At 45.3% G+C, this 27,757-nt stretch overlaps 1 protein-coding gene across 3 annotated transcripts; it reads right to left on the bottom strand.

The window, feature by feature from the left end:
• Nucleotides 1–27,737, bottom strand: LOC133377856 (hemojuvelin-like). 3 transcript variants are annotated; one of them, XM_061612632.1, is made up of 4 exons: nt 27,644–27,737; nt 14,546–14,705; nt 6,928–7,430; nt 1–1,882 (listed from the first exon to the last, which is right to left on the bottom strand). In XM_061612632.1, the coding sequence occupies exons 2-4, from the start codon at nt 14,637–14,639 to the stop codon at nt 1,262–1,264; spliced, it is 1,218 nt and encodes a 405-aa protein (XP_061468616.1). In that variant the 5' UTR covers nt 14,640–14,705; nt 27,644–27,737; the 3' UTR covers nt 1–1,261. The 3 variants fall into 3 exon arrangements, with proteins under 3 accessions (XP_061468616.1, XP_061468617.1, XP_061468618.1); XM_061612633.1 differs by lacking the exon at nt 27,644–27,737 and adding an exon at nt 15,258–15,582; XM_061612634.1 differs by lacking the exons at nt 6,928–7,430; nt 27,644–27,737 and having other exon boundaries at nt 14,546–14,679.
• Nucleotides 27,738–27,757: the final 20 nt, after the last annotated feature.

The following is a 27,757-nucleotide window of genomic DNA, read 5'->3' as shown; positions in this document are numbered from 1 at the left end:
TTTAATATATTAAATATTAAAACTTTTTATTTACATTCCTTAAGCGACCAATAAGAACCTTTCAGCTTTCTTAAAAAGTGCTTGTCTGCAGCCTTAACACAAACTCCCTAGTGCAAGTGTTTCTGAGAACTGTTATTTAAATTTTACTCTCCAGATTCTACATTCCGAGTCATGAACAGAGGTAGAAAATGACCACAATGAATTTGTCTGAAGACAAAAAACATACAGCAGGATTTGTTTTGGTCTTATTGAGTTCCTGGATCAGACATTCCAAGTTATTGTGTAGGGGTAGCCCTTGCAGAAGGAACGGGGAACACCTGTGACCTTCCAGATCTTTTTGGGCTTCAATTCCCATCACCCCTGAACATTGGCTATGCTTACTGGAGGACCACAGCTATCCCCCATCCCTGCCTTCAATATTTAAGGAGTTTCTGGTTTCAGTTTTGGTTATGAATGATTCACTGCAGAAGCTTGGCACAGAGTAGTTTTCCCAAAATACTGCCGTTGCAAAAATAAAACTTTAAAGTGACACGTGTGTGTGTCTGTGTGTGTTTTCAGTAGATAACTCTGGTGGAGCAAAAAGAGATTCTAAGAAAGAATGACACAGTGTTGAGTGGATTCTCAAGGTTTCTAAGGCTATCTGAAAAGGTTAAGCACCAGTTGCTACGTTCCTCCCAACTCATCCTCTCCCTACAAAAAAGCCTAAAAGCCCTGGGTGTCCAACTCCCTTTGTTTCAGTCCATTTCCTGAAATTTACTGGTTACTAGCACATTCTTGCTTATCTTCAAATTCAGACTTTTAACCAAGTATGTGCCCAGAGTTTGGGGGATTTGGGGGGGGGAACAGGACTTCTAAACTCCATTATCACTGGGATGCATGGGAATTATACTTTCCAGTGCCTCTCATGTCAATTATTTGATCAGAGAGGGGATGGGAAATTACAATTCCCATGTATCCCAGTAGCAATGGACACTTAGGGGTTCAAGAAGCATCTAGGCCTTAAGTTTGTGGCCTAGAAGGCACCAAGTGGGGAGAAAAGACTAGCAGGAAAGGCTGGTGACAGGTTTTCCTATGTCCACCAACATTCCAAGCTTTCTTGGAAAACTCTTAGTTTAAAAAAAACATGCTGAGCTGCGAAAGCTCATCCTTCAATGCTTTTAAGGCCCTGACTTTGCTCACTGATGCCTTCATGGGAAGCCAACCATATTTGCTGGCCTCCTGGTCTCACAGAATACAAACAATTATCAACAAAGAGAAACTTTTAAAAGTACAAGTGATATACTACAATGACTGACATGAAGACAAGGAGGGATGAGCTGCCGGGATGCAGAGCTCTGCCAGTATGGAAGATATAGACTTTCTTAGGATCTGGGCAGAATACTTTGGCATCTTCTAACGCACTGTGTGCAGCCAGAGTAAAGTTGGCATCACCCGAAGTCACCAAGTCAAAGACGCACGACTGAAAGTAGGCATCCTCAACTGGTAATTTCTCCTTGCACAACAGGCGGGCTTCCTCTTGGGTGAGGTTGCCATTGCTCTGGCAGCACTTGCTTCGAGAGATGCGCTGACTGGGCGGGCAGCCTCCCACGCAGAGCTGCAAATCTTGTTCATCTGTGAAGGAGAGAGCCACCTCCTCGGCTATCTGAATGGAGAAAGACAGGTGTTTGCCTGTCTGGCGCACAGCAATAACGGTGCCAATGTACGTCGCTCGGATCTCCACATGCCACCCGGGTGCGCGTTCATGGATGATCAAGCTGCTCCTTCCAGGCCTCTCACCTCCATTCATTGAACCATCCACGAAGGCTGCAGGCAGGTTGTCTATTTCTGCATGGTAGACCTTCTCATCAATGCACTCTTCCATGTTCTTGAAAATAATGGTGAGCTGAAAAGAAGTAATACATGAGAAGCCCAATGTGTAGCAAAGGAATGAACTTCACACATTACCTTCTAAACGGAAAACATTCGAGCGCCCTTGACGCCTGTTTATTCTGAGGAAGGAAGCATAGAGGGACTGGCTTCTCTATATAGGAAGCTGCCTTATCCTGAGCCAGACCCATTGGCCTATCTAGCTCAGCACTGCGCACACAATGATTGGCAACAGCTCTCCAGGGTTACAGACAGGAGACTCGTCCTAGCCCGTGGATATTCAAAGAAGCTGAATGTTGGAAGATTCAGGACAGACAAAAGGAAGTACTTCTTTACTCAGCGCATAGTTAAACTATGGAATTTGCTCCCACAAGATGCAGTAATGGCCACCAGCTTGGACGGCTTTAAAAGAAGATTAGACAAATTCATGGAGGACAGGGCTATCAATGGCTACTAGCCATGATGGCTGTGCTGTGCCACCCTAGTCAGAGGCAGCATGCTTCTGAAAACCAGTTGCCGGAAGCCTCAGGAGGGGAGAGTGTTCTTGCACTCGGGTCCTGCTTGCGGGCTTCCCCCAGGCACCTGGTTGGCCACTGTGAGAACAGGATGCTGGACTAGATGGGCCACTGGCCTGATCCAGCAGGCTCTTCTTATGTTCTTATGTACCTGGAGATGCCCTACTTAAAAGCTGCTCTTAAAGTACTTGGAAGAAACAAATCACCAGGAACAGATGGCAATACCAATAGAGTTGCTACAAGCTACTGAGACTGAATCTGTCCAAATTTTGACAAAAATCTGTCAAGAAATATGGGAAACTAAGCAATGGCCCACAGACTGGAAGCGTCCAATATATATCCCACTTCCAAAGAGAGGGAATCCCAGAGTATGCAGTAATTATCGAACTATTGCCTTAATTTCCCATGCACGTAAAGTAATGCTCAAGATTCTACAACAAAGGCTCTTACCATATATGGAGCGAAAAATTCCAGACGTCGAAGCTGGATTTAGAAAGGGAAGAGGCACCAGAGATCATATCGCAAAGATGTGTTGGATAATGGAACTGACCAAGGAATTTCAAAAGAAAATCACCCTGTGCTTTATAGATTACAGCAAAGCCTTTGACTGTGTAGATCATGAAAAACTATGGAATGCTTTAAAAGAAATGGGGGTGCCACAGCATCTGATTGTCCTGATGCGCAACCTATACTCTGGACAAGAGGCTACTGTAAGGACAGAATATGGAGAAACCGATTGGTTCCCCATCGGAAAGGGTGTGAGACGGGGGTGTATTTTATCACCCTATTTGTTTAACCTGTATATAGAACATATCATACGGAAAGTGGGATTGGACCAAGATGAAGGAGGTGTGAAAATTGAAGGGAGAAATATCAATAATTTAAGATATGCAGAAAATACCATACTACTAGCAGAAACCAGTAATGATTTAAAACAAATGCTGATGAAAGTTAAAGAGGAAAGCACAAAAGCAGGACTAGAGCTGAACGTCAAGACGACTAAAGTAATGACAACAGAAGATTTATGTAACTTTAAAGTTGACAACAAGGACAATAAACGTCATGGATTATGAATACCTTGGCACAGTCATTAATCAAAATGGAGATAATAGTCAAGAAATCAGAAGGCGGCTAGGAGAGAACTAGAAAAGGTCCTCAAATGCAAAGATGGATCACTGAACACTAAAGTCAGGATCATTCAGACCATGGTATTCCCGATCTCTATGTATGGATGTGAAAGTTGGACAGTGAAAAAAATTGATAAGAGAAAAATCAACTCATTTGAAAGGTGGTGTAGAAAGCTTTGCGCATACCACGGACTGTAAAAAAGACAAATAACTGGTTGTTAGAACAAATTAAACCAGAACTATCACTAGAAGCCAAAATGATGAAACTGAAGTTATCATATTTGGACAAATAATGAGAAGACCTGATTCACTAGAAAAGACAATAATGCTGGGAAAAAGAGAAGGGAGTAGAAAAAGAGGAAGGCCAAACAAGAGATGGATTGATCCCATAAAGGCAGCCACAGATCTGAACGGGGTCGTTCATGACAGATGCTATTGGAGGTGGCCAATTCATAGGGTCGCCATAAGTCGCAATCGACTTGAAGGCACATAACAAACGTGGGGATACCAGGGATTGAAAATGGGACCTACTGAGTGCAAAGCAGGTGCTCTGCCACTGAGTTATGCCACTTCCTTGCACCTCTTCTCCAGCTCCTGGAGAGGAGGAGGAGGATCCACCACACACCAAGCTATCTTCTTCTGTTTTTTCAGAGGGTAACTGCTCACAGATGAACTCGAAGCCCAGACTTTCTGCAAGCTGGGCTGGAATTCTGGTGCTTGATCCACTCTGTCCAAAACCACAGGCCACCTTGGGGTTTGTGGATCCCGGGGGTCCAGTACTGGATTCCAGGCAGGTGAGGGGCACCCAGTGTCGGAGGCAGCTCTGCTACGCCATGGGAGAAAAACGCAGCTCAAGACATTAACTCGGAGAGCTTGTACTTAGGTGACCTAGGAAGAGCCCAGAGCAGCCGCCCGCTTATTGGAGACGCGCCTCTTTGCGCATGTTTTATTTCTTAAATAATAAATATTAAATTTATTTATTACATTTCTCTTTGCCTCTCTCCACACGATGGAACGTAGGAGGCTGCCTTATACCCGGTCAAATGATTTGTCGGCCTACTCAAGAACTGTCTACTCTGACTGACAGCAGCTGTCCAGGGCCTCAGGTAGAAAAGAGCCATAGCTGAGTGGTGGAGCATCTGCTTTGCACATAGAAGGTCCCAGGTTCAATCCCGACTGGCATCTCCAGGTAGGGCAGAGAGAATCCCGCCTGTAACCCTGGAGAGTTGCTGCCAGTCAGTGCTGCCAGTCAGTATTGAGAGAGATGGACCAATGAGTCTGACTCAGTATAAGACATCTTCTCGTGTTCCTGCAATTCATAGACTTGGCCTGACAGAAAAAAACCCACAGCAGGGATGGCTAACCTGTGGCTCTGCTGCTGGGGTTCTACTCCATCTCCCATTAGCCCCCCCCCATCAACCAGCATGGCCAACGATCAGGGGCTGTGGGAGCTGCAGTTCGGCAACATCTGGAGGGCCACAGGTTCCCCAACCTTGCTGTACGGGCACACAGAACCCTGCGATGCCCCTGTTATATTTGTACAGTGTTTATGGTAAGTGCCGGTTTTGTAGTATAAATATGGTAAGTAGAGAGAGTTGGGAGGGCGGAGTACATGTGATGGAATGTCATGGAATGCTGTGTTGTGATTGGCTGAGCATCTGGGGGGCTGAAGGTATATATGTGGGAATGACAGCTGGTGTGGGACAGTCACTTCTGGGGTTTTGAGTTGAAGAGGGTGGGGGTGGATGTGTATTAGGCGGGTAGTGAGGCAGGTTTTTAGGACTAAGGTATTTATATAAGAGTCACTATAACATGTTGGAAACCATTTAAATGTGACCACACGCATATCTACTGAACCAGAAGTAATCTTGTTTATTCCCTGTGTTATTAAATAAAGTCTTGGTTTAACAACACACCTGATCCTTGGCTGGGATATTGCAGACCAGAAGGGTAAATCAGAGCTTGGAAAAGTTACTTTTTTGAACTACAACTCCCATCAGCCCAATCCAGTGGCCATACTGGCTGGGGCTGATGGGAGTTGTAGTTCAAAAAAGTAACTTTTCCAAGCTCTGGGTAAAGTAAAGGTAAAGGTGTCCCCGCACTTATAGTGAGAGTCATTATCGATTCTTAGGATGACGTCTTGCGACGTTTACTAGGCAGACCGTATATATAGGGTGGGATTGCCAGTTCCTTCCCCGGCCTTTCTTTACCCCCCAGCATATGCCGGGTACTCATTTTAGCAACCACGGATGGATGGAAGGCTGAGTGGACCTCGACCCCTTTTACCGGAGATTCGACTTCCTCCTTCCGTTGGAATCAAACTCCAGCCGTGAGCAGAGCTTCAGCTGCGTTACCGCCGCTTACCTCTCTGTGCCACGGAGGGTAATAACCAGAAGGGTGGGCAGAGCAAATACCAAAGCTGGGAACAGTATCAATGGTGGCAGCAGTGAAGGGATAGCGTAACAGCAGCAGGTATCCAAAGGCAACCCAAGGCTGTAGCCTTTAACGTCAAGAAAGATACAGAGGGGTTGTGGCCTGAATCAACTTAGACACTTAATAGCAAGCTGTTAAAGAAGGAGACTAAGGGTAAGTCTCAGAGCAGCATTACTTTACAGTGTGTCAGGCAGTGACACCTAGTAGTGGGATCAGGAGAGATCCGTGTGAGGACAAGACCAGGAGTGGAGATCTGACAGACCCCTCCAGGACATGAGACATCAAGCTGTTGCCAAGACACCAGGCAAATGCTTCACCCCCACATCCAGCAAAGCATATAGGTTGTTCAGTGTGCAGTGTTTGAATGAGTGTGCCTGAGCTGTCCTTATTTGTCCATCTTGTAACGCCTACTCTGACTGGCAGTGGTTCTCCAAGCACTCAAGACAGGCAGGCTCTTAGAAATACAGAAAGCTACTTTGGGTCCATCTACTTCAGTAATGTCTACACTGAGTGGCAGTGGCTCCTTGAGGATCTCAAGCAGCCTTACCTGGAGATGCCACGGGGAATTGAACCTGGGACCTTCTGCATGTACAGCAGTTGCTCTACCAAAAAAAAAAGGGGGGGGGACACAAGAAGCTGCCGTATACTGAATCAAGCCATTTATCCCTTTAGCTCCGTATCGCCTACACTGACTGGCAGCAGCTATTCAGGGTTGCAGGCAGGAGTATTTCCCAGCCCTACCTGGAGATTGAACCCAGGACCTTCTGCATGCAAGGCAGATGTTCTACGGCTGAGCAACGGCCCTCCTTCTCCTACCTATGACCCTCTTCAGAAAATGCAAGTGTTCTATCACTGGGAGAGCAGGTACTGGGGCTGACGGGCTAGCAATGGCCACACCAGTGGTACACTTCCCTTCTCTTTTCATCCACCCTCTTGAACTGCCCACACAAGCTCTGAAGGGAGGCTTTAGAAGGACCCATTGTTACCTTGCTAATGACGGTGGCATTTGACCCCTTCACCACAGGAGAACTGGTGGCCTGCACAAATAAATAGTTATTGTCCAGGAGCGGCCAAGAACCCTCCACTCGGCAGGTGTGAAATTCATCACTGAAGGTCCGCACGTGGGGGTCTCCAAAGGTGGCGCAGTGCTGGTACATGGGAGGCTGTCCGTGCTTGCGGGTAAAACTCCTCTTGTAGTCACAGATATCCAGGGATGCAAAGCCTTGGTGATTGGGTGCCAGCACAGGAGGCCACGGTGGTGAGGTTGGCCCCTCTTTGGAGCAATTGTGCTGGATCATGAGGTCTTCAATGCCGTAAACGGCAGAGTGGTACACAAGATTCCCACGGCAGGTGCGGGCTGTCCTCCGTGTGCAGCTGGAATAGGAGCGCAAAGCGTCGCACTTGGCGGCTTTCCTGTCAGGACCCTCCAAGTTATCTGTGGCGGCCAGGTACTGAGAAGTGCAGCGCACAATCTTGCAGTGGGAATGAGCTGTGCAATGGGGGGGGTATATCAGTACCATGTTACAACATCCTTTGCCCAACCTTGCAACAATCTGCTCCTCAACTTTATGCTCAACAGCCGACAGCCAGCAGGTAAAATCTGGTCCTCGGTTGTGCAAAGGGATGGCAAGATCTGTCAATTTCAGTTCTCTCCCTTTCTAATTTTGCCAATCTTAAATTCAGTTCTCCACATTTCTGCAGCAATTTGCAATTTTTTAAAAAACACTTATGAAAATTCTCCAATGAATTTCTCCCAATAAACACATTTTTGTAGGCAGTTTTGATTAATGTATTCGTTTTGCAAGCCATTTGTCATAATATGATACATTTTTTCAAGTTATTTTCACTCACATACTCATTTTTATGCACACTGTCCCCTACTAAATTCATTTTGGTAAACATTGTTTGTCAGTGAACTACACAGCAAAATTCAAAGTGCAAATTTTGAAGGATGGCTGTGTTTCGGTTCTCATCCCTAGCTGAGCATCATCCATCCTCTTCCCAAATTGTCAACCCCCTTAAAGTCCAAAAACTGCCTCCTTCCCTAGAAGACTCTCTTGAGTGTTAAGATCCGCAGAAGAGGCCCTTGTGGTAGTCCTGCTGCCCTCGGAAGTTGGGGGGGGCAGTGGTTCAGGAGAGGGCTTTCTCTGTGGCAGCCCCTTACTTGTGGAACTCCCTCCCCACTGAGGTGTGTCCGGTACCTCCATTGTACAGCTTTCACCATATGCTGAAGATGCACCTCTTTCCCACGGCCTTTAAGGTAGAGAGACCCACCTTTTTCCTTTGAGCTATACTCATTTTGGAATAACAGTGTGGAATCATTTTAATTTATTTTATAACTGTATAAGCTATTTTACTTGTTGTTACAATCATACGATGATACCGTTGAAACCTGCCCTGAGACCTTATGGTGAAGGGCAGATAAGATATCTTGTCAATATAAAATAATAGAACAGCATAATATGCATAGGGAGCCAGTGTGGTGTATTGGTTAAGGTGCTGGATTATGACCTGGGAGACCAGGGTTCGAATCCCCACACAGCCACGAAGCGCACTGACCTTGGGCCAGTCACTGCCTCTCAGCCTCAGAGGAAGGCAATGGTAAACACCCTCTGAATACTGCTTACCATGAAAACCCTATTCATAGGGTCGCCATAAGTCGGAATCAACTTGAAGGCAGGCCATTTCATTTTCAATATGCATAAGAGGTCAGCAAGTCCTAGGCAGCCCAAGGCTTGTGTACCTGAAGGAATGCTTCCTCCCATTAATCCCTCCCCATTTGTCCTTCAAGTTAGATGATCAGGGTTGCAGTCATCCATCTGCTTAGAGCATTTTTAGAGCATTTTCACGGCAGATGACAATACACAGAGCAATGGCAACAGGTTCTTGCAGGGGAAGTTGGAGTGGGAACTGTGGGCCCCTTCAGACTGATGCCTTTTTGTGGGTTTATTCTGCAACATGCCATTGAAGCAATAACAGTGCATTAGTGGTGGCCTTACACTGGACTGTACATCCACACATCATCCTGCTTTTAAATTGTTCTGTGATACTTCCACAAAGTTATTATATTATTGCAGCAGCACTCATGTACATTCACTAGGGATGTACTAGAATTCCAGCCAATTCTGATTTCGTACCAAATTTTCCATTAATTTGCCTATTCTCTATCATTGCGGATTGGATTTTTATATAGCAATTTTCGACTACTATTTTCAAAATACAATTTTTTTTAAAAAAAATCTGCCTCTAAAATATTGTTATATTCTTTCAAGTCAATTACAACTTATGGCGACCCTATGAATCAGAACCTCCAATAGCATCTGTTATAAACCACCCTGTTCAGATCTTGTGAGTTCAGGTCTGTGGCTTCCTTTATGGAATCAATCCATCTCCTGTTTGGCCTTCCTCTTTTTCTACTCCCTGCTGTTTTTCCCAGCATTATTGTCGTTTCTAGTGAATCATGTCTTCTCATGATATGTCCAAAGTATGATAACCTCAGTTTCATCATTTGAGCATCTAGTGATAGTTCTGGTTTAATTTGTTCTAACACCCAATTATTTGTCTTTTTCGCAGTCCATGGAATGCGCAAAGCTCTCCTCCAACACCACATTTCAAATGAGTTGATTTTTCTCTTATCCGCCTTTTTCACTGTCCAACTTTCACATCCATACATAGAGATTGGGAATACCATGGTCTGTATGATCCTGACTTTAGTGTTCAGTGATCCATCTTTGTCCCTCTAAAATATTAAGAATGATAATTTTATCAATATTTCCTTTCAAAACATTGGTTTTTGGCTTTCAAAATATTGATATTAACATCAATAAGAACATAAGAACATAAGAAGAGCCTGCTGGATCAGGCCAGTGGCCCATCTAGTCCAGCATCCTGTTCTCACAGTGGCCAACCAGGTGCCTGGGGGAAGCCCGCAAGCAGAACCCGAGTGCAAGAACACTCTCCCCTCCTGAGGCTTCCGGCAACTGGTTTACAGAAGCATGCTGCCTCTGACTAGGGTGGCACAGCACAGCCATCATGGCTAGTAGCCATTGATAGCCCTGTCCTCCATGAATTTGTCTAATCTTCTTTTAAAGCCATCCAAGCTGGTGGCCATTACTGCATCTTGTGGGAGCAAATTCCATAGTTTAACTATGCGCTGAGTAAAGAAGTACTTCCTTTTGTCTGTCCTGAATCTTCCAACATTCAGCTGCTATGAATGTCCACGAGTTCTAGTATTATGAGAGAGGGAGAAGAACTTTTCTCTATCCACTTTCTCAATGCCATGCATAATATTATACACTTCTATCATGGCTCCTCTGACCCGCCTTTTCTCTAAACTAAAAAGCCCCAAATTCTGCAACCTTTCCTCGTAAGGGAGTCGCTCCATCCCCTTGATCATTCTGGTTGCCCTCTTCTGAACCTTTTCCAACTCTAGAATATCCTTTTTGAGATGAGGCGACCAGAACTGTACACAGTATTCCAAATGCGGCCGCACCATAGATTTATACAACGGCATTATGATATCGGCTGTTTTATTTTCAATACCTTTCCTAATTATCCCTAGCATGGAATTTGCCTTTTTCACAGCTGCCGCACACTGGGTCGACATTTTCATCGTGCTGTCCACTACAACCCCGAGGTCTCTCTCCTGGTCGGTCACCGCCAGTCCAGACCCCATGAGCGTATATGTGAAATTAAGATTTTTTGCTCCAATATGCATAATTTTACACTTGTTTATATTGAATTGCATTTGCCATTTTTCTGCCCATTCACTCAGTTTGGAGAGGTCTTTTTGGAGCTCTTCGCAATCCCTTTTTGTTTTAACAACCCTGAACAATTTAGTGTCGTCAGCAAACTTGGCTACTTCACTGCTCACTCCTAATTCTAGGTCATTAATGAACAAGTTGAAAAGTACAGGTCCCAATACCGATCCTTGAGGGACTCCACTTTCTACAGCCCTCCATTGGGAGAACTGTCCGTTTATTCCTACTCTCTGCTTTCTGCTTCTTAACCAATTCCTTATCCACAAGAGGACCTCTCCTCTTATTCCATGACTGCTAAGCTTCCTCAGAAGCCTTTGGTGAGGTACCTTGTCAAACGCTTTTTGAAAGTCTAAGTACACTATGTCCACTGGATCACCTCTATCTATATGCTTGTTGCACTCTCAAAGAATTCTAATAGGTTACTGAGACAGGACTTTCCCTTGCAGAAGCCATGCTGGCTCTGCTTCAGCAAGGCTTGTTCTTCTATGTGCTTAGTTAATCTAGCTTTAATAATACTTTCTACCAGTTTTCCAGGGACAGAGGTTAAGCTAACTGGCCTGTAATTTCCGGGATCCCCTCTGGATCCCTTTTTGAAGATTGGCGTTACATTTGCCACTTTCCAGTCCTCAGGCACGGAGGAGGACCCGAGGGACAAGTTACATATTTTAGTTAGCAGATCAGCAATTTCACCTTTGAGTTCTTTGAGAACTCTCAGGTGGATGCCATCCGGGCCCGGTGATTTGTCAGTTTTTATATTGTCCATTAAGCTTAGAACTTCCTCTCTCGTTACCACTATTTGTCTTAGTTCCTCAGAATCCCTTCCTGCAAATGTTAGTTCAGGTTCAGGGATCTGCCCTATATCTTCCACTGTGAAGACAGACGCAAAGAATTTATTTAGCTTCTCTGCAATCTCCTTATCGTTCTTTAGTACACCTTTGACTCCCTTATCATCCAAGGGTCCAATTGTCTCCCTAGATGGTCTCCTGCTTTGAATGTATTTATAGAATTTTTTGTTGTTGGTTTTTATGTTCTTAGCAATGTGCTCCTCAAATTCTTTTTTAGCATCCCTTATTGTCTTCTTGCATTTCTTTTGCCAGAGTATGTGTTCTTTTTTATTTTCTTCATTCGGACAAGACTTCCATTTCCTGAAGGAAGACTTTTTGCCTCTAAGAGCTTCCTTGACTTTGCTCATTAACCATGCTGGCATCTTCTTGGCCCTGGCGGTACCTTTTCTGATCTGCGGTATGCACTCCAGTTGAGCTTCTAATATAGTGTTTTTAAACAACTTCCAAGCATTTTCGAGTGATGTGACCCTCTGGACTTTGTTTTTCAGCTTTCTTTTTACCAATCCCCTCATTTTTGTGAAGTTTCCTCTTTTGAAGTCAAATGTGACCGTGTTGGATTTTCTTGGCAATTGGCCAGTTACATGTATGTTTAATTTAATAGCACTGTGGTCACTGCTCCCAATCGGTTCAACAACACTTACATCTCGCACCAGGTCCCGGTCCCCACTGAGGATTAAGTCCAGGGTTGCCGTCCCTCTGGTCGGTTCCATGACCAACTGGTCTAGGGAATAGTCATTTAGAATATCTAGAAACTTTGCTTCTTTGTCATGACTGGAACACATATGCAGCCAGTCTATGTCCGGGTAGTTGAAGTCACCCATTACTACCACATTTCCTAGTTTGGATGCTTCCTCAATTTCATATCTCATCTCAAGGTCTCCCTGAGCATTTTGATCAGGGGGACGATAGATCGTTCCCAGTATTAAGTCCCTCCTGGGGCACGGTATCACCACCCACAACGATTCTGTGGAGGAGTCTGCCTCTTTTGGGGTTTCGAGCTTGCTGGATTCAATGCCTTCTTTCACGTACAGAGCGACTCCGCCACCAATACGTCCTTCCCTGTCCTTCCGATATAGTTTATATCCAGGGATAACCGTATCCCACTGGTTTTCTCCATTCCACCAGGTCTCGGTTATGCTCACTATATCAATGCTCTTCTCTAAGACCAAGCACTCCAGTTCTCCCATCTTGGTTCGGAGGCTCCTAGCATTAGCGTACAGGCACTTGTAAGCAGTGTCTCTCTTCAAGTGTCTTTGGCACTTGTGGTTAGGCCTGTGGTAATTTTGCTCTTCTGAATTTATATCCTGTGCCCCTGCTCTCACAATGCCTACTTCTAGGCCTACCCCTTTTAAAATTTCATCATTTCTTTGGTTTTTATCCCAGGGGGGAGGTTTATTCCGAACCGGACCTTTCTCAGCTCCTGTCGGGTTTCCCCCCTCAGTCAGTTTAAAAGCTGCTCTGCTACCTTTTTAATTTTAAGTGCCAGCAGTCTGGTTCCATTCTGGTTCAAGTGGAGCCCGTCCCTTTTGTACAGGCCCAGCTTGTCCCAGAATGTTCCCCAGTGCCTAACAAATCCGAACCCTTCCACCCGACACCATCGTCTCATCCACGCATTGAGACTGCGAAGCTGGGCCTGTCTGGCTGGTCCTGTGCGTGGAACTGGTAGCATTTCAGAGAAAGCCACCTTGGAGGTCCTGGCTTTCAGCATCCTACCTAGCAACCTAAATTTTGCTTCCAGGACCTCACGGCTGCATTTCCCCATGTCGTTGGTGCCAACGTGCACCACGACCACTGACTCCTTCCCAGCACTGTCTACCAAACTATCTAAACGACGGGCGATATCCGCAACCTTCGCACCAGGCAGGCAAAACACCTTGCGGTCTACACGCCCATCACACACCCCACGGTCTATGTTCCTAATGATCGAATCACCCACTACAAGGATCCCTCCACCCCCTGGAGATATATCCTCGGCACGAGAGGATAGCTGCTCATCCCCCAAGGAATGGGTCCCTTCTAAGGGATCGTTTCCCTCTTCCTCAGCTGGATGCTCTCCTTCCCCGAGACCATCGTTCTCCATGATAGCAGGAGAGCTATCATCGTTGGAGTGGGACACAGCTATAACGTCCCTGAAGGCCTCCTCCACACACATCTCTGCCTCTCTCAGCTTTTCCAGGTCCACCACCTTGGCCTCAAGGAAATGAAGTCATTCCCGGAGAGCCAGGAGCTCATTGCACCGAGAGCACACCCACGACTTCTGTCCAACAGGCAGATAGTCGTACATGCTGCAGGCGGTGCAAAACACTGGAAAGCCCCCACACCCCTGCTGGCTTCTTACCTGCATAGTTTTGTTTAAGGTTTATTACGTCAATGGGTTGGAGACTGCGGTTTAGTTGAGGTCAGGGAACAGACGGGCAGAGTGGGGGGCCCTGGCCTCCTCACCCTGCTGCCAAACTCGCTCTGCTGCTTAACTTGCCTTGACGCTTTGTCAGCTGGGGCTCCCTCTAGCTCGTGGAGCAGGCTCGTGGAGCAATATTTTGAGGGAGCAAAAAACTGGATCAGTAAAAGCAGCGGAGAGTGGATAAAGAATGAACTTGAATCGATACCAGCCTGTAAGTTCAAGTGAATGCTTTCGAACTGGCATCGGGTGACAGATTCCCATCCCTAGCTGTTGCACAAGAAAAGAAGGACAAAAAAACCCTGAAGCATTTGTAGTATGACAATTTACAGGGTTTTAGCAAGAACAGGGCATGCACCAACTGTCTGCCCTGAAACTTTTGCAGGCACAAACAATATTGAAAGTGGAATTGCGTATAATCACCCTGACACCATCATAAGCACAAATCATTATGAATTTGCCATCAAAAGGATGTCTGGATGGGCCCTTCGTCTGCCACATCTCTTCCCCTTCTCAGAGTGGCCTCCCCAGCGCAGCTCATTGGAGATCCATTGATGCCCTCCCTTTGTTTCTTTTCACAACCACCAAGCCATAACTTTACCTTGTCTAAAGAACAGGAGAAGGATGAGTGCTTTAATGAAGCCACAGCCATTAGTTGAGCAGGGTAGCCTCGCGCAACAGGCAGATTCCCCCATTCTGATCCACTCAGGGAAGAGAGATTTGGTTGATCGTCCTCACCCTTTCTCCCCTGCACTGGTTCACTGGAAGTAAAGCACAGGCAGAGACCTACAGTAAGTGAATTGGCAAGGTGTCCTGTATGTACTCCCTCCTCCTGACTGCACACCACAAAACCATCTTAGTCTTCTCCCTTAAAGTTACCAGCCCTCATTGTGAATGTAGCTTTTTTTCCCATGGTGTTGGTGGCAACTATTTCTGAAGTTTGAAAACTCCCATACCTAGCTACCTGTGGGAGTGAGTTCAATGGGGCTTTCCCCCCCCATTAGGATTACTCTGTCAATCTCAACCCATAGTGCCCCTACAGTGCATCTGCTTACCCGAAGTAGTTGGAAAGTATCTATTTCACATTCAGAGCACTGAAAAGATAAAAAACTTTTGCTTAACAGGAAGGACAACCCCTCCCCCACCCATGCCTACTGTTCTTCTCTTCATAAACCCATGGGCCCTCTCCGGTGATCCTAAACAGGAAGTATAATATTTTGTTTGACAGCATCACGTTTTGGCAGAGATGGAAGGCCCCTTGCCTTCAAGATCACAGGTGAAAGATTCCCCCCCTTTTTTTCCACACCTCTAACCTCCATGTAAGAAGAAAGTAGGACAGGGAAATGTCCAGTGACCCATTTCAGGCTGGCAAATACCATCGAGCCCACAAGGGGTCATTTAATAGAATCCCCTTTTCCGTCGTGTCAACAGGGCGCCCATCTCCTTGCAGATGCTCTCCTCTCGGTCCTCTGCTGTGCTTTCCCTTCCTTGTCTCACAGCGACACAACAATCAGCAAAAAGGATCTTCCCGTCTTCCCTTTTGTCTCGCACACAGTCCTCCCTTCCCAATGTCTGTCACTGACTTTGCGGTAACCTTCCGAAACTCTGCATGTCCCAGTCGGGTATGTGTGTGTGACCTTTATGAATGTCAGCAAACATTGGCACAAACTTTGCCCCTGCTTCTGGACTTCCAACAGGAGCTAATCATCAACCAATTGATCCCTGCGTAAGATGCCCCCTGCGCCAGTTGGTTTGGGAGCTGAGCCTCTCTTCTAAGACCCCAAGGTGAGCTAAAGGCTAGAAGTGCCTTTTACTAGTGTGAGCTGGTAAGACAGCTGCAGCTGTCCCCGGATCAAAATAGCTTGAGCACAGTTGTCCATGTATTGGTAGGACTGCTGCAATGCACCCTATGTGAGGCTACCCTTGATGGTAATCTGCAGACTGCAGCTAGTACAGAGCATGGTGGCTAGGCTGCTCGTGGAGGCAAACTACCACCAGCATATAACACCTTGCTTATAGGATTTGCACTGGCTGACCATCTGGTACTAGGCCAAGTTCAAGTTTTTGATACATATAAGGACCTATACAGCTTAAGAGCAGGTTACCTGAGAGACCCCCACTGTCAGACCCCCACCTGCGGTCTGGTCTCGTAACAGATCTCTCACACTGGCCTCAGCACAGGTCTCTCACGATCCCACTACTAGGTGCCACCACCTGACACTCTAATGCAATACTGCCCTGAGACTGTGCCTTAGTCTCCCCTTCAGATTACTACGTAGTGTCTGGGTGCACTTTCAGGCCACAACCCTCCTGTCTCTTTCTGCCTTCAAAGATGACAGCCCTGGGTTGCTTGGGATACCTGCTGCTGTTACACGATCCCTTCACCGCTGCCACCATTGTTCCCGGCTTTGGTATTTGCTCTGCCCACCCTCCTGGTCTGCAATATCCCAGCCAAGGATCAGGCGTGTTGTTAAACCAAAACTATTTATTTATTTATTAACACAAGGAATAAACAAGATTACTTTAAATTCAGTCAATATGCATGTGGTTATATATGATAGTTTTCTCTTTATATCTTAGTCCTAAAACCTGCCTCGCTACCCGCCTAAACACAAAACCCAGAACCCAGAACCAACAACTGTCATTCTCTCATCTATACCTTTAACCACTCAGGCACTCAGCCAATCACAACTTAGCATTCCTCAACATTCCAACCCATGTACTCCCCCCCCCTCTCTCTCTCTCTCTCTCTCTCTCGCTACTTACCATATTTACCCTACAAAACCGACACTTCCCATAATTACTGTACAACATTTATAGGGGCATCACAACCACCTTATCCCTTATATACCCAGTAGGTCACTGCGTTCTGCAGGACAATCACTCCTTGGAGTCCCTAAAATAGCAGAAATCCACTCCACAGTGCTTTCAGTGTTGCTGCCCCTGTTCTGTGGAGCAACATGCCTGTTGAGATACAACAGATACCCACTATCTGTGCTTTCTGGAAACAATTGAAGACATTTTTCTTATGCACGGACCCCAGAATGGGGGGGGGGACTCAAGCCCCCCTAAGACTAAGCTAGGGTGGGCTGATCGCCCCCCACAAAATGACCAGGCAAAACCAATAGTGGTGCAGCAGTGTTCTTAAGTTCTGGCAAAAAATGAATGGTTTCCCGCACTGCCACTAGAAAGAGGTCTCCAGAGCATGAGCATCCCTTCTGTAATCTGTGGAAACCACACCAGGAACGCTAACAGACTACTGTGTTTATTTTGCTCCGTTTTCATCAGGGTCTTCGCCTGCCAGCCATCTTAGGAACAGTTCCAGCCACCAAACTGGCGCATGCACAGTCTCCCTTGGCTATAGCGATACATCTGCCCTTTGGCCACTAGGTGGCAACACACTTAAACTACAGTAGGGCCTCGCTTTACGGTGCTTCGCTAATGCAGCGGTCTCAATTAGATGCAATTAGACTAAAGCCCCACTCATACGACACTTGTTCCGCTTTTACGGCAATTTTCGGGCGTCGCACACCATTCTATTCAATCAGTTCCGCTTTTCAGCGGTTTTCACTTTTCAGCAGGGGTCCGGAACATAACCCAATGTATGAGTGTGGCCCTACTGTACTCAGAATACTACACCTTCCCCCAGTTGCCCAGAGATCTGTGCTGGGGCACTTGCGTTTCTTTCCCCCAGGTTTCTGTCCCATTATTTTGGGTGTATTTTGTTCATAAAAGGGGCTCACCCACCTTAGAAAGGAGCACTTTCTCTTTAAAAGTACTTTAATTGCGCTAACAGAGGGACTGCTTCTTGAAGCTGGGAGGACTCAGGGAGGACAGCTTTGCAGCAGCCATTTTTAATCTGTATGTTGGAGCCCTACTGAAGATTAAGAAGAAAGGCTTGCAACACAGCGACTCAGAATCATTCTTGAGCGAGTATAATGTTTTATAAATATCAGTTTGAACCAAATGCTGCTTATATACTGCAGCTGAAATGGTGATAAAGAATCAAATATACAGGATTCTCAAATTTTCCAACAGTGTAACATAAGCAGATTCACTAACTTAATGCAATTAGTTTCATAAGTAAAGATTGTAGTGTATACTATAGTTACATTGACGAAGGTAGAGACATGTCATTGTTAATTTTTTTTTTGTTCTCAACTCAGACATTGTGTGAACCCCTAAATAGTGTAGCTGACCTGCACAGAAAACAAATCCTATTTAGCATCAAAATAGATTTTAGGTTATAGTTGTGGCATAAATAAATAAGGAATGCAAAGATAAGCTACACAGCCCAATTTGTATGTGTGTTTACCCAGAAGTCCATCGAGTTGTGAAATTTACTCTAAGGCAAATGTACTTAGGAAGCAGCTGTTTAAGCCACAATTCCCAACACAGAGTTCCTAATGGGGAGAAACTTCTCCACTATGTTCAGGAATTCTGTAAAAAAATTAAAAATTTACAGCCACAATGACAGCACGGCTTCTTTGCAGCTTGCACTGATTTTTCAATACACACAAATAGAAAGAAAAACTGGTTGCTTTTTCTGATTACTTGCAGGAGAATGTCCAAAAAAGGCCATTGCTTGATGCCTGGCTGCTGTCATCAAAGAAAACAGCTTCTGCTTCAGAAGAATTGCCTAAAGACACATATTAATTTAGGGAGTCTGAATGAAGACGATCAACACCTTGAAGTTGATCCTCAAGAAAGAGATGGACCGCCATATTCGTCCACCGGATTTGTGCCAACAAAATACTATAAATTTCCAAAAAGTAAGGGTCATAGGTCTTGTCAGCTGAAATGGTTTGAGAAGTTCACCTGGCTTCATTATGATGTGGATCGTGATATAGTTCTTTACCATGATCTTCAAATGTAGAAGTGAGTTTTATTCTAAAAGGTTTCTCAAATTGGAAACATGCTGTTGAAAAATTCCAGTCTCATGAAAAGAGCATTTACCACATAGATTATGCGAGTTACCATCTAACAAACGAGAAAGGTATGAAGAGTTACGCTCCTTACAAAGCATTCAAGTAAGCAGCCGCAAGGGGCTCAAGAAGCACTATGCACCATCGTTAGTTCTGTGCGCTACCTCTGCTGCACAGGTCAAGCATTGCAGGGGCGCACCAAAGATAACTTGACTGACCTTTTGGAGGAACGCTCAGAAGATGTACCTGCCCTTAAAAGATGGCTGACGCAAAGAGACAGATGGTTGAGTGGTGATATCCAAAAGGAGCTACTTGAAATTATGGCTCAAAGACTGCAATGTGACATCATTAAAGAGGTGAAATCAAGCCTTTTTTTGAATAATTGCTGATGGGACAATAGATGTGACTGGAGACGAGCAGTTTACGTTGTGTCTGCATTGGGTAGAGAGTGAATCATTGAACGTACGAGAAGAATACCTTGGCGTTTATAACCCTGCTGACTCTACAGCTTGTACTCTCTTCACTGCTGTGAAATACATGATCATTCGTCCGGGGCTTGAATTCCATGCTTTGCGTGGACACTGCTTTGATGTTGCAGCTAATATGTCTGGCCGTTTCTCTGGTGTTCAAAAAAATATCACCGATATTCAACCTAAGTCAGTTTACATAAACTGCAGCAACCACTCACTAGATTTGGCTCTGCAAGAGGTTGCCCATAGCTGTGACATGGTTGGTGATGCACTAAGTACTGTTAAGGATGTAACAAACATGATGTTGAATCTCAGTGAAATGGAAGAGCATATATTCCAACATTGTTCTTCCTGAAGCCATAGAAAATGCTGAAGGGATATATAAACCAAACAGTCTCCTTCCTTTGTGTCCAACACATTGGGCTGTCAGAGTGAAGTCCATACAGAGATTCCTTGAGAACTATGAAAGCATTCAAGCAACACTCCATGAAATCCTGGAACATCCAGGGTCCTTCCAAGATGACAGAAGGGCAACAATGAAAGGCTACTACAAAAATCCTTGGTAAATTTGAAACAGCACTTGGGCTAAATACATCCATAGCCGTGTTTGGGCCATGCGAAGAGCTTGCAAGAACCCTACAAGGCCCCAAATAGAATGCAGCAGTGGCAAAGCAAGCAGCAGAAATGCTTATTTGTACCCTGTCAAACCTAAGATCAGAGAGTGCATTTGAAACAATTTGGCAAGACACAAAAATTGCTGGAGGGAAACTGGGCTTGAAGATGCCTGAAATTTCAAGAGGTTGAAAACCACCAGCACGTTTTGAGCATACAAAAACACCAACACCACCAGTGGTCCTGGATGCGAAGAAAACTCCCCGGAAGGATTTCTTTGATGTAATTGATCACATAACATCTGAATCAAACGTCGGTTCAACCAGCCTGGAATGGACCAACTAGTGAAACTGGAAAATGCTTTAGTAACTGCTGCATGCGGAAGGCATTTAATTTCAGCAGCACAGAAGAGCTCAGGGAGGCCCTTGGAGTTCACAGCTGTGACTTTGATTTGAACAGGCTTCTGGCACAGCTGTTACTCCTCCCAACAGTCATTCCAACTGCTGAAGTAAAGACTATTGAAGACATCTCACAATCACTGAGACGACAGCCTGAGACAGTCCGAAATCTTTTAGACCAAGTCGTCATGCTGGTACAGCTGCTCTTACACACCATACCGGCATCAGCAGCATCAGGAGAACGTTCTTTCAGTGGTCTGAGGAGGGTAAAGACATACCTGCGTAATCGCATGACACAGAAGCATGGCACAGTTTGTTATTAAGTATAATACATTCCTGTTATGATATCTATATTATAAATAATAGCATACAAGATACACAACTATACTATTTATTTTTAAACCTTTATTTTATTTATTACATATTTTAAGATCTTTTCATTTATTTTATTCTTCCTTAATTTAAAATGTATGCTAAGACCTTTTTATTTATATATTTTAATTTATCGTACTTTTATTTATTTTAAGATCTTTATACATCTTTATTTTAAAGATGTTACATGAAGTTCCAGTAATAAATGGAAAGCTCCTAATGTTCTACAAAAGACCTTGCTTTCTTCTTTTCCATCTCTGAAACACAAAAAGGTTAGTTGGAACTTACAAAGGGTATTCCATTATCCATAATCATTGTGTAATTTTTACTTTGAGCAATTACTACTTATGTTTTTCTTTTTTATTCAAGTGTATTTATGATTGTGACATTCCTAGAATATGACAGATTTATTGTTTACTTAACCCATTAAATAAGCAGATTTAAAAACGCACCTGCAAGTAGGTCACCATGAAATAGCCAGCCTGCCAGTCTTGAGCCCCCACCTCACCCTTGAGAACAGTTCCGGGGTCCCTGTTCTTATGGCAAGCTTTTCTGTCTGGAACAAAAAGGTCTCTGCCTCAAACATTCAGTTTATATTGTTTTTCTAAACCTGTCTTGAGTTGCTCTTTGTATTGCTTTCAAAACTAATTTTAGCTGGTTTTACAGAATGTTTCTAAATCACCTTGAGACTAACAAACAATAATAATACAATGAACAACTAGGCATTCAACTCGGCAGGACCCACAGGATGGAGAAGATGGTAGTGCAATTCTCTGCAAACCCCAAGATATCTTGCACCTAAGGGCTGCCTCGCACCTCCATCTTCTCATCACCTGCAGCATCAGATACCACAGGCTGAGCTTTCATATCAAATTTTTCCCAGTGCAGACAATTCATCTGCTCACTCGCAATGAAAATTAACCTACACACGAACTGTTCCAACAGACCTCTGGTGCAACTTTCCTCCTGTGAATAAGTCATCCCACAGCCACTGCTCCAACCTCTTCTTATCATCTCTCCACCTGTCCCAAGGCGAGCAACGCTGTTTCCTGCCAGATTATGGGATTTCCCCATCTGATCCTGACCTTCCATTGGAGGGAAACTACCTGACGTTGGGGCCACATGCATCTTCTTTAATGGGCTGACCTCCTTTCCCCAGTCCCAAATGTTGGAGGGGGCTCAATTTTCATTGGGACCAGTGGAGGCCGGGGGGACTTTATTCCCAATCATGATTTTTCCCCACTGCAATGGGGGGGGGGGGTAGAAGGAGAAAACTGATAGAAAGGCCATGCTATGTGGAAAGGGATAGATTGAAGGGATAGAGCCAATTCCTAAAGAGGCATGACTGACCACAGAGGAGGAACCCCCTCGCCTGCTGAAACAGATTGCAGCGATTGCTTCGTTCCTCTATGAGCGTGTTGCCTACAACAGTTTCTCCTCTTTGCAAATGTGCCCACAGGACCAAAGAGGCCAGCAATCACTGCGCTCAAGCAATCTATTCAGCCATAAGAGCCATGCAATGAGCCATCTCCGGCTGGAGAAACTGTGCAGCTATTTCACTGAGTTTTCGAAAAGTGAGAGTTTCTGAGCTGCAAAATCATGGAGGACCGGTGAAGTGCTGGGTGACTGGAGGAGAGCTAATGTTGTCCCTATCTTCAAAAAGGGCAAGAAGGAGGAACCAGGGAACTACAGACCAGTCAGCCTAACATCAATCCGTGCAAAAACTCTGGAGCAGATTATAAAGCAGTCAGCCTGTAAGCACCTTGAAAGCAATGCAGTGATTACTAGGAGCCAACATGGATTTATGAGGAACAAATCCAGCCAAACTAATCTTATCTCATTTTTTGATCAGGTAACCTCCTTTGTAGACTGTGGGAATGCAGTGGACATAATATATCTCGACTTCAGCAAAGCTTTTGACAAAGTGCCCCGTGATATTCTCATTAGCAAGCTAGCTAAATGTGGCCTAGCTAAATGGAAGCTACCTAAATGGAACAACTATCAGGTGGATCCACAGTTGGCTCCAGAATCGTACTCAAAGAGTGCTTATCAATGGTTCCTTCTCAAACTGGGCAGAAGTAACAAGTGGGGTACCACAGTGCTCGGTCCTGGGCCCAGTGCTCTTCAACCTTTTTATTAATGACTTGGATGAGGAGGTTCAGAGCATGCTTATCAAATTTGCAGATGATACAAAGTTGGGGGGCACAGCTAATACCGTGGAAGACAGAAACAAAATTCAAAGGGACCTTGATAGGCTGGAGCATTGGGCTGAAAACAACAGAATGAAATTCAACAAGGATAAATGCAAAGTTCTACACTTAAGAAAAAGAAACCAAATGCACAGTTATAAGATGCGGGATACTTGGCTCAGCAGTATGACATGTAAGAAGGATCTTGGAATTGTCGTTGATCACAAGCTGAATATGAGCCAACAGTGTGATGTGGCTGCAAAAAAGGCAAATGCTATATTAGGCTGCATTAACAGAAGTATAGTTTCCAAATTGCGTGACATATTAGTTCCCCTCTATTCAGCACTGGTTAGGCCTTATCTTGAATACTGCTTCCAGTTATGTTCTCCACACTTCAAGAAGGATGCAGACAAACTGGCACGGGTTCAGAGGAGGGCAACAAAGATGATCAGGGGACTGGAAACAAAGCCCTATGAGGAGAGACTGAAAGAACTGGGCATGTTTAGCCTGGAGAAGACTGAGGGGAGATATGACAGCACTCTTCAAGTACATGAAAGGTTGTCACATAGAGGAGGGCCGGGATCTCTTCTCGATCATCCCAGAGTGCAGGACACGGAATAATGGGCTCAAGTTGCAGGAAGCCAGATTTCGACTGGACATCAGGAAAAACTTCGTAACTGTTAGAGCCATAAGACAATGGAACCAATTCCACTCCTACTTGGCAGGTCGCCTCCAGAAAGTGGTGCTTGGGGAACATTGCTTGGCACCCTGGACTCTCCAGTATGGGGTTCCGCAGGGGTCAGTTCTGTCCCCCATGCTGTTCAACATCTACATGAAACCATTGGGTGCGGTCATCTGGAGCTTTGGAGTGCATTGCCATCAGTATGCTGATGACACGCAGCTCTATTTCTCCTTTTCATCTTCTTCAGGTGAGGCTCTCAATGTGCTGAACCGGTCCCTGGCTGCGACAATGGACTGGAGGAGGGCTAATAAACTGAGGCTCAATCCATACAAGACTGAGATGCTGTTAGTGGGTGGTTCTTCTGACCCGATGGTGGATGTCCAACCTGTCCTGGATGGGGTTGCACTCCCCCTGAAGGAGTAGGTTCATAGCTTGGGGGTTCTCCTAGAATCATCTCTGTCACTTGAGGCTCAGGTAGCCTCAGTGGCACAGACTGCCTTCTACCAATTTCGGTTGGTGGCCCAACTACGTCCCTATCTAGACAGGGATAACCTGGTAACCTCCAAATTAGATTACTGCAATGCACTCTATGTGGGGCTGCCTTTGAAGACGGTTCGGAAACTGCAGCTTGTGCAAAATGCAGCGGCCAGATTGGTAACAGGGACCAGAAGGTCCGAACATATAAAACTAATTCTGGCCCGCTTGCACTGGCTGCCTTTATGTTTCCGAGCTCGATTCAAGGTGCTGGTATTGACCTATAAAGCCTCACACAGCTTGGGACCACAATACCTGATGGAACGCCTCTCCCGATATGAACTCATCTGTACACTACGGTCAAGATCAAAGGCCCTCCTCCGGGTGCCTACTCCGAGGGAAGCTCGGAGAATGGCAACAAGGGAGAGGGCCTTCTCAGTGGTGGCCCCCAAATTATGGAATGATCTTGGTGACGAGGTGCGCCCGGCGCCAACACTGTTATCTTTTCGACGCCAGGTCAAGACTTTCTTCTTCTCCCAGGCATTTTAGCATGTGTTCTATATTGTTTTAAATTTTTAAATTGTGTTTTAAATTGTTTTTAAAAGATGTATTTTAAATTGTATTTGTTTTTAGTTATTGTAAACTGCCCAGAGACCTTCAGCTATGGGGCGGTATACAAGTTTAATAAATAAATAAATTACCTAGAGAGGTAGTGGGCTCTCCAACACTGAAGGCCTTCAAGAGGCAGCTGGACAGCCACCTGTCGGGAATGCTTTGATCTGGATTCCTGCCTTGAGCAGGGGGTTGGACTCGATGGCCTTATAGGCCCCTTCCAACTCTACTATTCTATGATTCTATGAAAGGCAGAAGCTAAACAGGAAAGCCATGAGAGGGCGATGTTTTGTTTACAAACGCCTGGTTAAAAATAGATAGTGAACAAAGTCAACAGCTGTGCCACAGAAAATGCCTAGCATGAGAGAGCTGCCTCAGCTGGTGTCAAGCCACCAGGATGAGCCCCCGTCATGGAGATCAGCTGATCTGGCAACAGCTGTGGGCAAATCAACTGCACGGCAAGTTTGGGACAATGGCCAAGCCAAGGGTCACTAGCCCAGCTGCTCACCTCCCAGGCCCTGACAAGCCTTTCTGCTTGGAAGGGGCTTGGGATGCAACCAAAGCACCAACTGGCCCATCAGACAGACCTTCCCTAGCCCAAGGTGGAAAAGCAGGTAGGGGAGAGGGGATTTTGAGCAGAAAATGGAAGCGCCCATATACCGAATCCAACCATTGGCCCATCTAGATCCGTATTGTGCACACTGACTTGACAGGGGATCTCCAGGGTTTCAGACAGGAAGCCTCTCCCACCCCTACCTGGAGATGCCAGAGATTGAATCTGGGACCTTCTGTACGCAAGACAGCAGATGCTCTAACCCTGCGCTACAGCCCTTCCACAAAAGGCCAGAGGGGGAAAGGCTTAAACAGTCTTATTATTCCTCCTCTACAAATGGCACCCTCTTGCGACCACTTTGCATTTAGTTTTTCTTTTAAAGTTGCCCTTAGAGTTGTTATGGAAGCCCCTCCCTCCCTCCGGGGTTTTCAAGGAAAGAGTAAACCAACATTTCCCAGAGACGCTTTAAAAAAAAAAAAAGGCACAGGTTTAAGCTATCCAGGCCTTGCAGCTTCTTTCCAACTCTAAATCAACCTCGCAAACAAGGCTACGAAAGTTGCTAGTCTTCACTAATTTTGTGCAGCCTGCCTGTCCAAAACAGACCGCACCAAAGAAAGGTAAACACCGTGATCCAAATCATGCTACAAGCTATTCTTAGTAACTGTTCGTAAAGAGGAGGTCTCAAGTCCACCTTTAAAAATTGTAGTGAACAGCAGAGATGCCTTGTTCTGGACAAAAAGAGGGGCCTAAATTTAATGAAGCAAGCCAAGAAGAGCAACTCCACTGAGGATCTCTTTTCTTAAAGGCCTGCCAAACACACTCTAGATTGAACAATGGTCACCAATCTTTTTGGACCAGAGGGAACAACTCAAATTTTGAGAGTGTGCTGCACCAGTCACAAAATGGCTGCCATGGAGGCGTGGCATAACCAGAGCTTGGAAGATTACTTTTTAAATGTAATTAATTACAGTTACGATTGCACGGCCCAAAAAAGGAGTAATTATCATTACAATTTCAATTGCTCTGAAAGTAACTGTTTACTTTTTCTCAAAGATAATCACTACAATTACTTTTCAGTTTTTTAAAAAAACGCCTACAAGGTGCTGGCCTTGGCTGCTGCATATCGAAGCAGCCTAAAACAACATTAAAAATAAACACACACATACAGAGGTAGTAGAATAATGCTTTTTATCCATAAGATAGCAATGGTGGTCTCTCCGGTGGTAAGCAAGGGAGGGAGGGAGGCAGAGGCCACTACTCAGATCTTTGCACGTTAAACCAAGTGCAACCCCCCCACTCAGCCACCAAGCATAATCTCTCTCACTTAACCACCTCCCAGACGCTGCCCTGCCACCAACTAAGGGATGCTCACCCAAGCAAACATTTTCCAAAGATGCAAAAAAGTTAAAATACTGCAAATGCAGCGCAGTAGCCAGAGAGGGTGGTGGAGGCCACTTTGTGTGCCAAGTGCAAACACAGTATTAACACACATACACACACACACGTCGTCATCTTTCACCTCCACAGTTCTTTATCTCCATTCTGCCTCCTTCTCCTCCTTTATCCATCTTCTTGTCCTCCGTCTCCTTTTTCCCTCCACTCCGTTCTTCTCCAACAGAGTCCATGTTTTTAAACAACTGTTTTCTCCACTCCACCCCGTCTCACTCTCCACCTCCTCCCTCGTCTTCTCCTACCCACCCACAGAGCATGCGGGAAGAGCGATGCTGCACAGAAGCCCGGTTTGAGGCACAAGATTTTCATCCACAGATCAGAGGAGCAGAAGACTTCCCCTGCTTCCCCCCCCCAAAGTAATGCCCAAAAGTAATGCTGGAAACATTACAATTACTCCACAAAAGTAATAAAATTACTCCTAGTTCTATTACAATCAAAATGTAAAGGAATTACCCACTCATTCCTCAAAAAAGTAATGAATTACAAGCAATTCATTACTTGTAACTAATTACTTCCAAGCTCTGGTCCCACGGTGCCCCTGGGTGACACGCTGGCACTCCCTGCTCTAACAGCACTTAAATTCAAAAACTAGCAAATGAAAACACAAATGTAAATAATCTCTAACCCTACCCAACCCCCAAAACCAGCCTATTTAGCTACAACCGGATACAAACCCTTCCAACCAAATACCTTAAACTAGAGATGGATAGATTCAGTTAAGGCAAACCGAAACAACTTCTAACCCCCTGAACTGCATGCTTTTGGTTATAGCATAGGCTCCAAACAGCTGGCGAAGGCCACAACACCCTCATTTATCTGCCAATAAGTTTCAGATTTACCGTAGGTCTACTGAAACGCTTTTATAAAGTGCTACAAGATCCAGCCCCTTAGAGCTATGTGTTGCAAGCAACAAGGGAAACAGAGAAGAGATACAAGGACAAGGTACTCCCAGCAGTTTACCTTCACCAGTCACCAACACTTGCACAGGATTGCAGGTAACAAAAATAAAGCGTCCCAACTACCCTGCAGGGCCTTCTTGGCTATATCTCATAGCCTTGCCTCTGTGTTTCAGCC

This window comes from Rhineura floridana, chromosome 2, assembly GCF_030035675.1.
Source record: "Rhineura floridana isolate rRhiFlo1 chromosome 2, rRhiFlo1.hap2, whole genome shotgun sequence".
NCBI classification, from domain to species: domain Eukaryota; kingdom Metazoa; phylum Chordata; class Lepidosauria; order Squamata; family Rhineuridae; genus Rhineura; species Rhineura floridana.
This window is presented reverse-complemented; position numbering and strand designations above follow the sequence as displayed.